General features: G+C 41.3%; 2 protein-coding genes across 3 annotated transcripts; both read right to left on the bottom strand.

The window, feature by feature from the left end:
• Nucleotides 1-842: 842 nt before the first annotated feature.
• ikzf4 (IKAROS family zinc finger 4) lies at nt 843-10,913 on the bottom strand. 2 transcript variants are annotated; one of them, XM_063015013.1, is made up of 8 exons: nt 10,837-10,913; nt 7,115-7,169; nt 6,909-7,013; nt 6,292-6,561; nt 5,065-5,232; nt 2,828-2,980; nt 2,598-2,729; nt 843-1,951 (listed from the first exon to the last, which is right to left on the bottom strand). In XM_063015013.1, exons 2-8 carry the CDS (start codon nt 7,152-7,154, stop codon nt 1,170-1,172), a joined length of 1,650 nt encoding a protein of 549 aa, XP_062871083.1. In that variant the 5' UTR covers nt 7,155-7,169; nt 10,837-10,913; the 3' UTR covers nt 843-1,169. The 2 variants fall into 2 exon arrangements, with proteins under 2 accessions (XP_062871083.1, XP_062871082.1); XM_063015012.1 differs by having other exon boundaries at nt 2,828-3,007.
• A 2,046-nt stretch (nt 10,914-12,959) lies between these two features.
• Nucleotides 12,960-16,012, bottom strand: dnajc22 (DnaJ (Hsp40) homolog, subfamily C, member 22). The gene is made up of 4 exons (XM_063015606.1): nt 15,874-16,012; nt 14,576-15,186; nt 13,772-14,064; nt 12,960-13,412 (listed from the first exon to the last, which is right to left on the bottom strand). Exons 2-4 carry the CDS (start codon nt 15,120-15,122, stop codon nt 13,230-13,232), a joined length of 1,023 nt encoding a protein of 340 aa, XP_062871676.1. The 5' UTR covers nt 15,123-15,186; nt 15,874-16,012; the 3' UTR covers nt 12,960-13,229.
• Nucleotides 16,013-16,290: the final 278 nt, after the last annotated feature.

Raw genomic sequence — 16,290 nt, forward strand, 5'->3', positions numbered from 1 at the left:
TCTACACCCCCACAAAACTACTGTAAAAGCCTGTATGTACACTGCAGACTACACTCCAGCTCCTGTATCAGATCACTCACACAAACTGGTACACAACACAGACTGTACAGAACTGCTGCTTTCTGCTGCAGCACGCTCGAGCACCGGGTTTCTCTGTCTAACCAAGTAAAGGTAAACCCCCACTGAAGAAAGGCACTTCAAATGAACTGATTTGGGAGTGCAATCAGGTGATCAGGGGATTTGTTTCTTAACGGACCCGTGAACGTCTGATCTCCGTTAGCACCAGGCTGAACCTGATCTGACGAGCCTTTAATGGTGAAGCCTAGTGCACGCTACACAATTTAAAAACGCTTGAACATGCTGCACTGATCACTGGACCAGGCATGTCGGACACTTCATTCCAAAACCAGAGGCACTGATATGCCTCAAATGTCATGGGGAGGTGAGGTCAGGGCTCTGTGAAGGCAACTGAAGTACCGTTACATCAAATGTATTAAACCAGATTTTACTAGACCTCACATAGTCTTGCAGGAATGAGAAAGAGCCTTTACCAAAAGTGTCACAAAGCTAGAAGTATATAATTAGTTAGCAAAACCACAACTGAATAATTCGAAGGGGTCTTCACATACTCTCATAATAACTCTTATAATATATAAAGTATATAAGATATATGAGATATATTCTGTATATTTATGGGCAATATTCTACAAAACCAGTACCCATTTCGGTATCTATTCTGTATGTTAGCTGTTTGGAATTTTTTGCTAAAGGTCTTTGAGATGCAATGTTAGCATGAACAACAGTAGTACCATGGTTAAGGCACTGGCTTTTGTGACTAGAAGTGCAAGTTTATTGTTTATTAATATATATATATAAAACAAAAATAGGTTTCCCAAAGGTCTGGGGATTTATTTAATCAGTACTAGTATCTAGGCAAGGCTCTGGCACCTCTGATAAATGTTCAGCGCCTGTAAAGTAAAGCTTAAAATTGTGTATTGTGCACTAGGCAAAAGACTAACGGCTAAAACGTCATGTCCCTCTCCTGATCTGGTGCAGACCAAACTGGACTCTGTATCATCTAAAAGCAGCATTTGTCTCTCTTCGACTTCCTCACTTCTAAATACCCGTCCCACCTGCGCACCCCCCCTTCCCCGCATCATCGAGGTGGTTTAGCCCACTTGGTGCTCCCCTCGGACGATGTGCGAGGAAAACTCGTAGCGGTCCTGGCTGCGGTGGCCGCAGATGTTGCATTCGAAGGGCTGCCGGAAGCCGTGGCAGCCCATGTGGATGGTGAACATGACGTGGTCCAGGAAGAAAATGCGACAGTGCTCGCAGCGAAACGAGCGCACCGGCCGCCCTTCAGCGTCCACCAGCTGCACGGCCAAACCGGATGAGGGTGAGGATCGAGGGCTCCCCTTAGCTAGCGCCCCTCCTCTCTCGCGGTCTCCCTCCACGTCTGTATCTTTGGCATGACTGGGACTGTTGCGCTCGCGTCCCCTGTGGTTGATGGAGCTCGGGGCGATGCCCTGCTCCTCTGTCGTGCTCTCGTTATCCGTCGAGTCCTGGCAGCCGTTGCTGGGAGAGGCAGCACGGCTGCGTCCTAAGGGCACGTCTTCGTGGCCCTCGCCGGCTTCTCGCCCCGGTAGTGCCATGTTGATGCCCCCTGCACAGTTTAGCCGCTGACCCAAGGGTGTGATATGGCCGTAGACAGAGCTGATGACGGGAGTAAACTCGGACATGCAGGGCGCGTGAGCTGGGGGCAAGCGTAGGGCGTGTGGGGAGTCCACCTCTTCACCGCTTCCTCGGCCAGTGCGGATGTATCGACTTCCCATGCCAGATAAAGCAGCAGGGTCGCCTCCAGCGTGGGAGCCCAATACGTCCCGCTCTTTCTCGGGACTGGAGTTGAGCTCATAAGGTGCATCAGAGATGTTCAGCCGCATGTGCTTTTCACCTATGCAGACACAAATACGCCAGTGATTAGCAACGGCCCATTTTATTTATGCATTTTCTCCCTTTTTCCCGATTAAGTGTAGCCAATTAGTCTTCTGCTTACAGGGATCCCGACTGCACCCAAGGAGGGTATATTCGCCTGCCCCACGCCCCATCTGGCACATACACAGTTCCTCGACCCCTTCTTTTTTTTAACAGCGCATCGGTGGATTTGCATATGAGGCTCCTTCACTTGTGCCTCAGGCTGCTAACCAGGGTCCTTGCACAGTGTTTAAAGACCCCATCTAGCAGACTGCTGCAGGCACTGCCAATTGTGCCCGCTAGATGGTGCCCAACTGACCGGTAGCGGAGCTGAGATCAGAACAGGGGAGTTCATAATCTCAGCGCTGGTGTGCTAGCGGAATATACTGCTGCGCCACCTGTGTGCCGCCAGGTTTCTGTATTTTAAATAATGTTCAGTAAAACAGTTAGCTTCAGAAAAAATGGCACCTGGAATAAAGATGGGTTGAACAGGTCATAAAAATAATTGTGGGCTATACATTTACACATGTACAGTACAATAAGATATATCCCAACTTGTTGGGAAGCCGGGGTCAAAAACAATTACAAAAAGTGGTGTATTTAAGTGTTTACTCAGACAAGCGTACCCAAAAACTTTTGAGGTGTGGAGCGCTTCCGCTTAGTGATGCTGTTTGCCACCCGTTCGATGAAGGTCAGCTTTTCTGAGGAAGCCTGGATCAGAGGGTCGACCATCACATCCATGCTTCGGGATTCCTCACCTGCACGAAACGCAGTTAGATAAAAACAGGCACAAGTGCAGGCAAACGGAGAAGAAATCAGCTCTGACTAAAGTTTTTTTTTAGAAAGGTTAGGTTACCCTGTGCAGACTGGGTGCTGTGAGCGGGCTGATGGTCCAGACTCTGCAGGTAGCTGTGGCAGCGCTCGCGATGCTCCTCCAGTGTGCTCTGCTGCTTGTAGCTACGCCCACAGTAACTACACTTATAGGGCTTTCCCACAGTCGGAGACGAGACTGAAATAAACAAGCACTCTTGGTTTACTATAAAAGAAACAAGAAAGCACTATTACTTGCTTTTCATTTATTCATCTTGCTAAAAATTGTATTTTTTCTTTCGGCTGCTCCCAAATATCTTCCACTGGTCCGCATACCAGTTTTATGCAACCCTCCTTGTATTTATCCAGGTTTGGGACTGAAACTGAGAGCGCACTGAAAAGTTTAAACTAGGACAGTTCAGCTACCTCTTTCCCTAGACGTAGCCAATCAAGCCTGTGTAGATGTCCGACCAGCCGATAGCACCGCTGAAATCAAAACCCCAGATCTCAGAAGTACTGGGGCTAGTGTATGTTATTGCTCCATTTCCAGAGCATATGCATTTTCTTATGCTATTATGGACATGCAGGCATATGTTTATATTATTGTGGCTAAAATGGAGAAATAAAATATTATCAGATGAGCTACAAGTGGGTGAATAAATGTGTGGTGGACAGTAAGAGAATGGTACAGGCCTGAATGCTTGACCCTTGTCTGGTGGTTGGTTGGGATGGTTCAGCGCAAATCAATACAAATTAAAGATACTCCAATCACTTTTATATTCCAATCTAACAAAAAACCTTCCCTGATTTACAGGACATGAAATTAAACAGGCGTGGCTGTCAGGGCACATAGTAAAGTCCCAGTGTATTTAGCAAACACAGATACATTAAATATTGTTTATGTTTAATATATCTTCCAGCCGGGTTCAGTCCATACATTTTTTTTGGTTATTATAAAAAAGCTTTCTTTGATGGATCAGATATTCCACGGCTCACACCATGTACTGAAAAATACATGTGTGAATGAATGCTTTGTGGAGTATAAATGATGTAAATATACTATGGTCTTTGCAGTCACCAGGTCTCAAATTAACTAAACGTGCTGAGACATTTTGGACCGAAATATTACATGTCACTCTTAACCCAAGTTCTTAATTTTAGCCACAAAATGGTGGAATTAAATCTTAGTTTTATATCTTTCAATTAAATATGACTAGATTTTTGTTCAATACAAAAATCCCACCAATGAGCACAGCAAACCTGACGTAAAATAATAAATTATTTGGCAAAATCATTTCGGGGGTTTCCATTCCGATTACACACATCAAAACAACAGAGAAAGAAATAATTGGTTGATAGTTTATCCTTTTTAATAGTGAAACCAGAGGCCTGGATTCTCTTGTTCGTAAATTTCCAAAAGTCTGTAAATGTATTGAGCAATTTATCATCAATGACATTTAAAAAGGGGTAAAAATATTTCAACCACATAGACAGGGAGACGGTTTTGCGTCATTTCGGAGAACTCCATCACTCTTGATTGTAATTTCTCCGAAGCTTGGCATCATTGTTCAGAGGAGTGGTAAGAAAGCTGTGTGCTTCACATCACCTCAGGTGAATACACACATTACCATTTAGAAAACACAAGCAGGATATCCTGTTTTCAGAATATTCTAAATGTCATGATTAGACATTTGCCAGAGTAATAATACTCAGTACGAATACGGTCTTTCTGCCACCTGAACAGTTCTCTCTTCGAACTGATTTTTTGAGCCTTTAAAGAAATGCTTTACATTTACAGTAGATTTTCACACAGCCAGCTCATTATGACCAACATCATAAAGGTTATTCAGTGCTGCTAAAAAAGCTGTGGTTCATTCAGTCGACTTTTCATGTTCGTGTTCCTCAACCAGATACTCCTCAATGGTTTCATGTTTTCAGTCTCTCCAGCTCCATGTGATGTGTAGACCTGTAACTACACACCTGTATACCTGTATACCTGCATGCTCATTTAGATTTTGCTCGTAAGGTGAGATCTCACTGTTTCAGTGAGCTGGCCGCTCACGAGTAGAGGAGTCTCTTTTCATTCCACAGGAGTCTGAGAATCTTCTTCTATTCTATATGATTTTGGTTCTTGACCTAATTTTCTGAACCACATTGCTTTACAGGTCTCTGTAGTCTGTCCTATAATAAATATTTGCTGATTGTTGTGCTGAGTGTTGTGCCCTCAGCTGCTCTTCAGGTTAAAAGCCAAATAAATTCATGTCATTATAAAAGTAGACTTACCGGCATGTGTGCGGAGGTGTCCAGTGAGTGCATCACGGCGGCGGCAGGCATAATTACAAAACGGACATTTGAAGGGCTTTTCACCGGAGTGGAGCTTTATGTGACGCAGCAGGTTGCCCTTCTGAGTGAAGGATGCTCCGCACTGGTTACACTGGAACGGGCGCTCACCTACAAGCCAGATTTGTAGTGAAAGAAGCCAGTTAACTACTTATACAACATTAAAAATGTAACCTGTTTAATTAGCGACAAAACTCTCAACATTCAACATCAAAATTACATGCAAACCTCTCTGAATTATTGAGTTCAGGTGTTTAATGGTTTACACCTGTTTGCAATAGGCTTATTATATAAAATACATTCTATGCTTCAGCTTTTCAGCAAACATTTTAAAAAGGTTTAGCCCGACTTTAAGCAGACTGAGATCCATAATGACGGTTATGTTTGATGAGTTTGATATGAAGGAACAGCACAGAGCCCTGGCCTCAGCCCTACTGAACACTTATGGGGTGAAAATTAATGAAGATTGCATCCAACATAAGTCCCTTTTGGCCAATTATCCAGGTATTTTGGCTATACAGTGTACACACAAACATTTTACCTAATAAACGCACAAGTACGTAGAACAAAGGAAGTGCCATGAACTAAAGAAAATTTACTGATATTATGCAAACCTGTATTAACATACCAAAGTGTATAATGCACAATGAACCCATTTACAGTCAAAAGTGTATGTAGACATGTAAGGGATCTGAATTAGAAAGTTTTATAATACTATTTAACCTTCTAACATAGCCTCCTAATTCCATGTTCATAATTATAATTGACTATTACTGGTGAGTTATTTGTATCTATAAAAATATAGTTTTTTTTGTCAGTGTATTTATAATTTTAGTTTATAAAATGTAAACATTTGAATTAGAAATGGTTGTCTAGTGGGTTGATCTTTGAGCTAATAACCCTAGCTCCCAAACAAACTGTAATATGCAGAAAAATAATTTAATTGCCCTGTACATGTGTACATATATGACAAATATTCCATCTGCCCTACATTATCATCATTATTATTATTATTGGCATAATTATATAACTATTATCAATAATGACAAAGATAATGGTTCACATTTTTATCCCTACACATGACAATCAAAAGAAAAAGAGCTAAGAAATAACAAAGTACAATAAAAATAGAAATTAAATATTCTAGTAATTGATCTGTATGACACTCACCTGTATGGCTACGTTTGTGTACCATGAGAACGTTAGGGCCAATACAGATCATTCCGCATATGTCACACTTTAGTTTTCCATTGGGTAGTCGTATGGGCCCAGGTGATCCAGTCCCTCCGTGACCATGTGCTCCTCCACCAACATCTCCTACATCCTCCATGATCTCCCCCTTATCCTCCTTCCATCCCTCATCCATCTCTCCTCTTCTCTCCGCGATCGGTGCGCTGCCTGCTTCTTCATCACTGTACAGCTCCACCTTGATGGAATTTGCTGGACAGACAGCAGCAAGACAAGTACATTAATAATCAGCAGTGGTAATTTGGTAGCAAATCTTAATTTAATTTTAGTCTTTTCTGTTTTCTAAAAATACATATTGGTTGTGGTCACATTTATGTCAGTTGGTTACTTTTAGTGTAGTTGTTATCCACAAAAAACTACAGCAATATAGGTGAACCAACCTTAAATAGTTTTTGCTAATTAAAAATTAAACACTGAATCTCATTTAGCAATTCAGCATTTAATGCTGCTTCCACGCGCACATTCAAATATTTTATCATGAGTGGAAAACAGTTAAACACCGCTTTTAAAACACTAATTTGTATCATTATTGTACTGACCACTGACGGAGCGACTGGGAGAGGAGTGCTGACTGTTAGGAGTGCTCACTGTAGGTCCCCTCAACCCTGCAAAAAACTCCCGCTCTGTTGAAGAATCTCCACTGCCTGCAAACACACACACACACACACAGTGGCACAGATGCACACAGTTAAATGACTACAGAAGGAAATTAAGAAAACTGTACTAAATTCAGAGCAAGTAGTACCTGACATGTAAGAACGGCCATTGCAGTCGTCAGCATTCATTCTTACACCAGCTGCCTAATGAAAAGAAAACCACAAGAGATGATTTAATTAAAAAAAAACAGCAGACATTTAACAACTGCTTTAAATGGCATTATACTAGTGATGTTTGAGGCCTGTGTGATGTAATATTTCTTGTTCATGAAACAAGTTCTCACAATTCACACATTTTGCTTGACATGTCAAATAATACCTACCACAAGCAAATATCTTTTAGTTTAAGTAGCAGTCGTGAGTCTCTTTCTTCTGAAAGATTAAGAAACCCTGAACATCTGTGATTGAAATCCACCCTTCCTCTAACCTCTGCCAAATCAGAAAGGAGTGTGGCTACCATGAACAGCTACTGAAAACTGATTGGTGGATATAAAAAAAGAATGAGTACATTTGTAATTCATTCAGCTTCATTATTTAGGGTCAGGAATCTACCCAGAATTAGTTTGGACAGGATGCCAAACCATCCCAGGGCATTATATACTCGTACATTTACTAACTCTGCTAATCCACCTACTTACATGATTGGGCCGGTATAAGGAAACCCAAGTACATTGAGGCACCTTGTACAGGAAAGGCCTGTGGAGAAGCCTCAACCAGTCCACAAGTTTTTCCTCTAGCATCTTATGATACTATGGCTAAGGAAAAACGCTCTGTTGTTATAATCCACCTTACAACCACTAGAGCCAAAAATCTGCCCCATGCACCCTTAAAGGAAACCCACACTAATGACTGCAATGTAAATTTTACAGCTGTTAGGGGCAATTAGAACTAAAACCCTAAAAAAAAAACACGGAGTCAGAAAAAAATCACATGAAGTAATCATGAAGCAGCTGTTTAGTTTGTTAAGTTTAAGTTAACTTTACAACTTCTTCGTCTTCAGTTAACACATAAAATATGTAGAGAAACAAGTTATTCTTTTTGGAAAAACAGAGAGCGTGCAGGGCAGCACATACTTTTAGTGAGTTCCTAATGTTGTATGAGTGGGAGTGGAAGAGCAGGCTGTTTGCACATTTTCTCACGTTTGTTTTGCTTGGTGTCTGTTGCAATGATTGCTGCTAAAACCAGGACACGTCTGACCCTATTTGCTAACTTTATTATCCATTAGCATTTCTGCCCAGTTTCATTTTAGTCAAATGACATAGCAGCACAACTGACCTTCTCATAATCTCTCAGCCAGTTAAGAGCACACTTGGTATTTAAACACGACAAATCCAGTTCAAGGGTATTTACTAACATCGTGAAACTAGGATGATTGTAGTCATCTGAAATCCCATTCTCAGTGGGTAACAATAATTAGATAGGCATGATTCAAAACATATTCAACACTTTTGGATACATTTTCAAATAATATTTATTTGAATGTTTTTGTTTAAACATTTACCAAAGTTACAAGTTACAATTAACCTGAAACTTGGTATAATTCTGTACTTTTTTGTACGTTTTTGTTTTTATTTTGTTACACATTCTTGAAAGAGTTAAAGGTAAAAGAGGAAGAAGACAGCCACTAACAAGATGGGTGGATACAATTAAAGAAGCAATGAACAAGCCATTAAGAAGCCTGTATGGTCACCAGGAGTCAGAATAGTAGCCAGCCATCTCTACCTAAAACTAGGAGCATTTTAGAAATGATGTTATCTTACTTTTTACCTTAAAGTTAGTGATAACATCTATTGAGGTTGGGTCCTAATGTGTAAGGACAAAAATACGAACTAATATTTACATTTCGCACTGTACGATAAAACAAGTTACATATTTATACATTTTTCAATAATTTAATGATGAGACATAATTGCATGTAATAAAAGGTGTTGGGTGAATATAAGTATAGGGCATAAAATGAATTAGTCTATGGAGGGACAGAGCTGGGGCACACAATGAGATAGTGGGGACAATATTTAAGTCAGGAATAGAGAATAAAAATATCTGTTCAGCGGTCCAGTGTGAACACATCTGACCATAAATATAAGGACAGAACACAAATAATCTTAAATGCCACCATCAAGGTTTTGCATACACACAATTGTGTCATATCAGAATCCTACTAAAGATGGAAAAATTGGCGCTTGTGCATTTCATACTCCTAAAACTAGACAGCTTAGTGACAATAGTAAGGAGTTTGACTCTAGGAATGGAAAGACTACTAGCCACTGACAGCAGTCAAGACTTTTAACTACAATTCAAATGAATTCAAAAGACTGGGAAGCTCTCTTTCCGATAACCATTACCGAGTTGTCAGTTATACAGAACCAACACTGACAACCTGTCTGAAAATGCCATCCAGTTAAACGGACAATGGAATTAACCCTATATTTTAGTGTCAGCTTCCATAATGTGAAAGAAATGTATTAGAACTCCAGAGCTTTCTGTGTGGCACAGTAAACATTGTGCCAGTCGCATGGCTTCATTAGGTGGCACATACGCTTACATGCACAAGACGGGCGGCACAGTGGGTAGCACTGTCGCCTCACAGCAAGAAGGTCCTGGGTTTCATCCCCAGGTGTTTGTTTTTATTTTATTAGGATTTTAACGTCATGTTTTACACTTTGGTTACATTCATGACAGGAACGGTAGTTACTCATTACCCAAGATTCAGCAGTTCACAAGGTTATATAGAACACAGTCATGGACAATTTAGTATCTCCAATTCACCTCACTTGCATATCTTTGGACTGTGGGAGGAAACCGGAGCACCATGAGGAAACCCACGCGGACACGGGGAGAACATGCAAACTCCACACAGAAACCCAGGACCTTCTTGCTGCGAGGCGACAGTGCTACCCACTTAGCCACCGTGCCGCCCTCATCCCCAGGTGCATGTGGGTTTCCTCCGGGTGCTCCGGTTTCCTCCCACAGTCCAAAGACATGCAGCCAGGTTAACTGGAGATACAAAATTGTCCATGACTGTGTGAACTTGTGAACCGATGAATCTTGTGTAACGAGTAACTACCTGTCCTGTCATGAATGCAACCAAAGTGTGTGAAACATGACGTTAGAATCCTAATAAATAAATAAATAAATAACATACACAAGACACTGACAGTAGAACAATGTTAGATTTCGACCATAACACGTCAATTAAAACCCCTTATTAAGGATTTATATGAAAACAAGACATGACAGGACTGTTTGTACTGTGTCACGTCAACAGAACCACCACTGACAACGTGGTGACAGCCACAAATCTGACAACCAGAATGAAAATAACTCCCACGCAGACACACAGTGCACTAAGTGAAGTGTGGAAGTCATTAATGAATACCCTAGGTAGTGCACTTCTGCAGGGAGTGAGCGGCCATTCGGGATTCAACCCCGTCGACTTGAAACGAAGATGCTAGCCTGTGTAGCTAGGGGCTAACAAAACACAGAAGGTGATAAATTGCGTTAAATATGATCAAACTAATAAAAACAAGCGACAGAATGCAGTTATACCGAGAGATATGGGCTAAAATCGACATTATCTGTAAACAAACACGGGATATTCTGGGGTGACAGGATAAAGCGGGCTAATGTTTCTCCACAGCCCGCTGGCGTTGCTATGGCAGCCACCACTCTCCAGATGCCGTTTAGCAAAGCTAGCGTTAGCCGCTAGCTAAAGTCTCCTAAACACAAGCCAGCCGACCTGTTATACCGACTATTGTCATCTTCACCGAACCAGCAACACGAGCGGCACACGCAGCGTTATTTTACTCACCCCGTTTTGCACTCTGGTTGGTTTATTTATAAAACAGCAGCACTGTTTGTTTTGTCAAGCGAAGGCAGCATCTCCGGGATCTTTTACCTGAAATCCCGAACAACTTCCGGGCCTGCGCTGCCATCCAGACTCGACGAATCCATCTCTAAAATATCTGATCGGCAAACCTCGCTTCGAATTAATCGATCCATCGATGTCTAGTCATTTTAGCTTATTTATTTATTTATTTATTTATTTATTTATTTATTAGTATCTTAACGTCATGTTTTGCACACTTTGGTTGCATTCATGACAGAACAAGTAGTTACTCATTACACAAGATTCATCAGTTCACAAGTTTAATATCAAACACAGTCATGGACAATTTTGTATCTTCAATTCACCTCACTTGCACGTCTTTGGACTGTGGGAGGAAACCGGAGCTCCAGGAGGAAACCCACGCAGACACGAGGAGAACATGCTAACTCCACACAGAAAGGACCTGGACCGCCCCACCTGGGGATCAAACCCAGGAGCTTCTTACTGTGAGGCGACAGTGCTACCCACCAAGCCAGTGTTCTGCCCTTTTACAGCCTTCAAATTCTCTTCTATGCCCTAGTACACACATGCCACCCCATCTAGTTAAATATCTTAGCTTTTTTCCAATTAATCTATCCATCGTTGTCAAGTTATTTTAGCTTTAATGCTTTTTATTGAAGATTATTAAGATATTAAATATGTACTGATTTCTTGTTGTTCAGTATTTATAGCCTTCAAATTCTCTTCTATGCCCTAGTACTCACATACCACCTCATCTAATTAAATATCTTAGCTTTTCCCGTTTCAGGACATTAAGATCACCCCCAATATGTTTTTCCTTGCACGGTGCCCTACAGTGCATTACTTTACTATTTATTAGGATTTTAACATCATGTTTTACACACTTTGGTTACATTCATGACAGAACAGGTAGTTACTCTTTACACAGGATTCATCAGTTTATAAGTTTAATGTCAAACACAGTCATGGACAATTTTGTATCTCCAGTTCACCTCACTTGCACGTTTCTCTGGACTGTGGGAGGAAACTGGAGCTCCCGAAGGAAACCCACGCAGACACAGGGAGAACATGCAAACTCTACACAGAAAGGACTCAGGCCGACCCACCTGGGGATCAAACCCAGTACCTTATTGCTGTGAAGCAACAGTGCTACCCACTTAGCCACTATGCTGCCCCACAGTTCATCACAGTACACATCCAAATCCACAACTATCCAACTCGTACCTATATTACTCATGAAAGTAAAAGGATTTTGCTGAAAGTGAGGTTGTGACATCATTTTTCACCAAATGCTGAGAACAAATTTGCCAAGACAACCGTATTAAGCAGTATCAACAACAGGGCAATGTTTGGTTTGCCCTGGGTTAACTGGGTGCACTTTTTCTCAGACCACCCATACTGCCTGCTTGGTCAAAAATGGTAACCAAATTTAGCATGGGTACTTCGATACAGTACCTTGCAGAGAGAAAGGGACATAATATGTTGTCAAAACAACTTTAGTGTGCTGTCCAGTGTCAATGCCTGAGTGCCCATGTGCTTTTGAAGGGCACTTAGACTGACCTGCGACTATGCAGCCCCACACACAGAAGATCCAATGAACTGTGTGTTATGACACATTGACCCCATCAACAGAAAATTATCTGCAGTTTGACCTACAGTAGTCCTGTTGGTCCAGACTTCTTCCTCAGTATCAACAATGCATCAGCGGTTTGTGGCTTGTTTCTCATTCGAACAGTGTTGGAGGGTACTTATTATGGCTGCCTGTGAGTATCCCTTTCTGTTTTGGAAATACAGTTCTTAACGACTTGTCCTTATCAGAGTCACTCAGGTCTTTATCCCTGTTCATATCTGGTGCATTCAACACATTTACTATGTGTAACTACCATCAGCCCAACATTAAATATATTCCTAACTGCCACATGCACAACTGCTAAGACATGGGCATTGTCATGGCCATTGTCAAGGTTTTAGTGTGTCCCTGAGCCATTGAGAAATCAAGTTAATACAGATACATCTGTCATATACAGACTTATGTAAGTATATATGTGTTGTTGACTTTTGTCAGTCAAATAAAGGTTCAAGAGAATCAACAATTCATTTATTGCATTTCACAAAATGCCTCAACTTTTACTTAGATGGAGTTTGAACGATTATAAGCTAAACTAGGCTAAATTTAATATTATAAATTAATATACTCCATGAAAAGTACCTCTAGTCGCCACTGGATGGCACACTACTACAGGCAGGCACTTTTACCCAGTGTGTTTAATGTTCATTCAGTATATAAAAACATACACCAGTTAAGTGCTTACACAGACAGAACACGAAGAAAAGCAATACAGTTAATCAGAAGATCATTTCCTTTTTTGAGGCTTATGCCTGTGGAGTAGTGTTTCATATGCCTCCTGGATCTTGAGGAACATTTGTTGTGCCTCTTCTTGCTGTTGGGGGTTGCGGTCAGGATGCCATAGTTTTGCTAGTTCCCTGTAGCTGTGAGTGATCTCCTCTATGGTGGCATCTTCAGATACTGACAGCACCTGGAAAAGAGGAGAGCATTGAAGTCAAATTAACGTTTGATATATTCCTGACTGAGACTCACACAGCTGTAACGAAATAAGCATTGTCGCAAACTAGCTGAGATTTCTGTTGATCTCATAGACAAAGTTAAAGCCTTCTGAATTTGAGTTTTGTTGTCAGACTAAACAAAGATTGTTTGGCCCCAAGGACCATCAGTATGTTTGGGGTACAACAGGCGATGCATCCAAACCCAACAACACTGCATCAACTGGAAATCATGGTGGTGGTAGTATCACGCATGAAGACAGCTGTGCTGCCATTGTAACAAATGTATTTGAAAATAATAAAATAAAACAAAGGTTACTTCAGTTGGTCTCACCTTCAATGCCTCAATCTCTTTTTTGCTGTATTCATTTAGAAGGATTTCCAAAACTTTCCTCCAGCTTTCTTCATAATAACTCCCTCCTGTGAGAGCACACAAGATCCGGTACGGCAACAACAGACAGAACTCCATGACCCCTCTGAGCCAAGGAAAGAACCAAAACATGTCGAGAACTGCTGCCACGCAATCTGAGACGTAGTACAAAGTGACTGTGGTGTTGTGAAAAATACAATAACCCAGAGGTGCTGAGAAGGCCAGCAGGGCTAGACTAATGCGAAAGAGACGAGGACCTGAAAATAAAGAAATTAGAAACAGACATAATAGTGGCATTAGAAATTACAGAATTGGTTCAGGACAGAAGACAGAGTAGCCAGTCTACATACTGGCATGTTGTGGAAGGTGGCAGGAAGCCAGAGGGCTCAGAGAAACCCACTTTGGCCCAGGGTGTCAGTAAACTAAACTCAGGATTAAACCCAGGAGCATTGAGCTGTGAGGCATTATCACTACATCTCAAAGTAAGTGGAGTTTACACATAACACATCAAACTATGTCTTTATGGATGTGGCTTCTTGATGAGGGGCACAGTCATAATGTTATACACTATTAGCAATGGGTGTGGCTGAAACAACTCAATAAATATGAGGGGTTTCTACATACTTTTAGCTCTATAGTGTAGGTCCTTTTGTCAAATTAAAGCAAATGTGTTGAGAAAATGGCCTGAGGCAGTTACATATACTTCTTGTCTGTGGCCAACCCTGCTTTAAAAGACAAATTTAAAAAAAAGTTGCACACATGACTAACCCAGTGGTTCTTGCGGGGTTCCTGCATGTTGGATGGGTTTAAACTTTCTGTTTTGTGCTGCTGTGACACTTGCCGCTATGCTGATGGGTAAAGGAGAGAACCTGCTGCCATAGAATATGGGTGAGGTAATGACACATGCAGTGAGGGTCTTTCGAAGATCAGACGTTTGCTGGCCCACGGAGGAAACAAGGTGAACCCCTGCCCCCACGCTCAGCGGCAACACGAGCAGGTAGAAGAAGCTCAAAGAGTTCAGACTGATCAAAGAAACTGAGCCAAAGTAGATACCCACACAGATCTGGCCAGCAAACCGAATTAAACCTACAGGTGGAGGGGTAGCAGATTGGCGTCTAACTCCATTAGTCTTCTGGTTGGCTTCGCTGACGTAAGCTGGGATCCGGAAGAACTCTCGTAGCCAGCCGAGCCAAAAGCCACCCAGAGTTAGCATCCACAGGAGAGCATGGCTGTCTCTTCTTAAGTATAGGTGATGAAGACCCAGTGGGCCTCCTATTGCCCACAGGACATAAGTTACTATTAATTGCTTAGCCATGAAAGCATCATTGGGGCCTCAGCTAGCAGAGCAAAGTACTCCTTGGTTGCAGAAGTTGCAATATCTGAACACAAACAGACATGATGAAAGACAGGAGAAATCAGAAGCAATCATGAGTTCATGCTTAGATATTTGGCATTAACAGTTATGAAGTATTTAAAAAGTATAAAAAAGGGCCTTCCTGACACAACCTTCCTATTTCTGTCTGGGCTTGGGACCGGCATTAAGAAAGCACTAACCAGTGTGATTCCCAATGGCTAGGCTGTTTTGTCCATCCCTCGCCTGAGATATTAACCTATTATGTGCATGCATGCGCCAGCTGATTAATAGCACTGCTTAGATTCGAACCATGGATCCCTAGATCTCAACAGTAATCAGCTAGCATACTTTACCACAAATAGATAATATACCACTTTACCACAAATAGATAGTTTTCTTCGTGAATATTCTAATATCAAATCAAAGTATTTTTTTCAATATTTATTTTAGTAAGTGACATGATCAGTATAACATTATTAATACTGTACCTTGCTGTGTCACATTTCACTGTACCTTACACATTTTGCTGGAGGAAAAAATGCTTTAACTCACTAAATGCAAAGTAGACTATAGTCATGCTACGACAGGAATGCACAAGTTTTTATACAAAGTGCATTCAACCTTTAAGAATGACAGTTGCAACGTCGTTAAGCCACATGATTAATGAAAAAGTTCATTCAGTACTTCATGAGACGTCATGTTAACGACTTACCTACGTGAAGAGAAACTGCTGGCTTCTACAAACAACCGATAGTTCTACAGTAGATCCTGTCACAATGATATAAAATAATAATAAAGCACACATCCCTGGTTCAAACTGACTGCTTCCTAAAAATTGCAGTGAAAGGTTTGTGAGATTTTTCACCCTCAAATCCTTAAACACATAAAATAGAAATGCTTAGGGATTGGCTGTATTCCATTTTGGACTTTGGACTTTGGAAGATGACAGTGATAATGCTGGAACTATTGTAATGTTAACTTAAACGACCCGGAGTGATCAAACATTAGTGAATGTCAGGGTCAGAGTAACTGGTGACAGGTGTTAATATATCTGTATAAATGATCAGATTACAATATGAACAATTGGATTTAATCCATTCAGTCAAATGTCTGATGGCTATTAATCCAG

This window comes from Trichomycterus rosablanca, chromosome 19 (assembly GCF_030014385.1).
Source record: "Trichomycterus rosablanca isolate fTriRos1 chromosome 19, fTriRos1.hap1, whole genome shotgun sequence".
Lineage (NCBI taxonomy): Eukaryota > Metazoa > Chordata > Actinopteri > Siluriformes > Trichomycteridae > Trichomycterus > Trichomycterus rosablanca.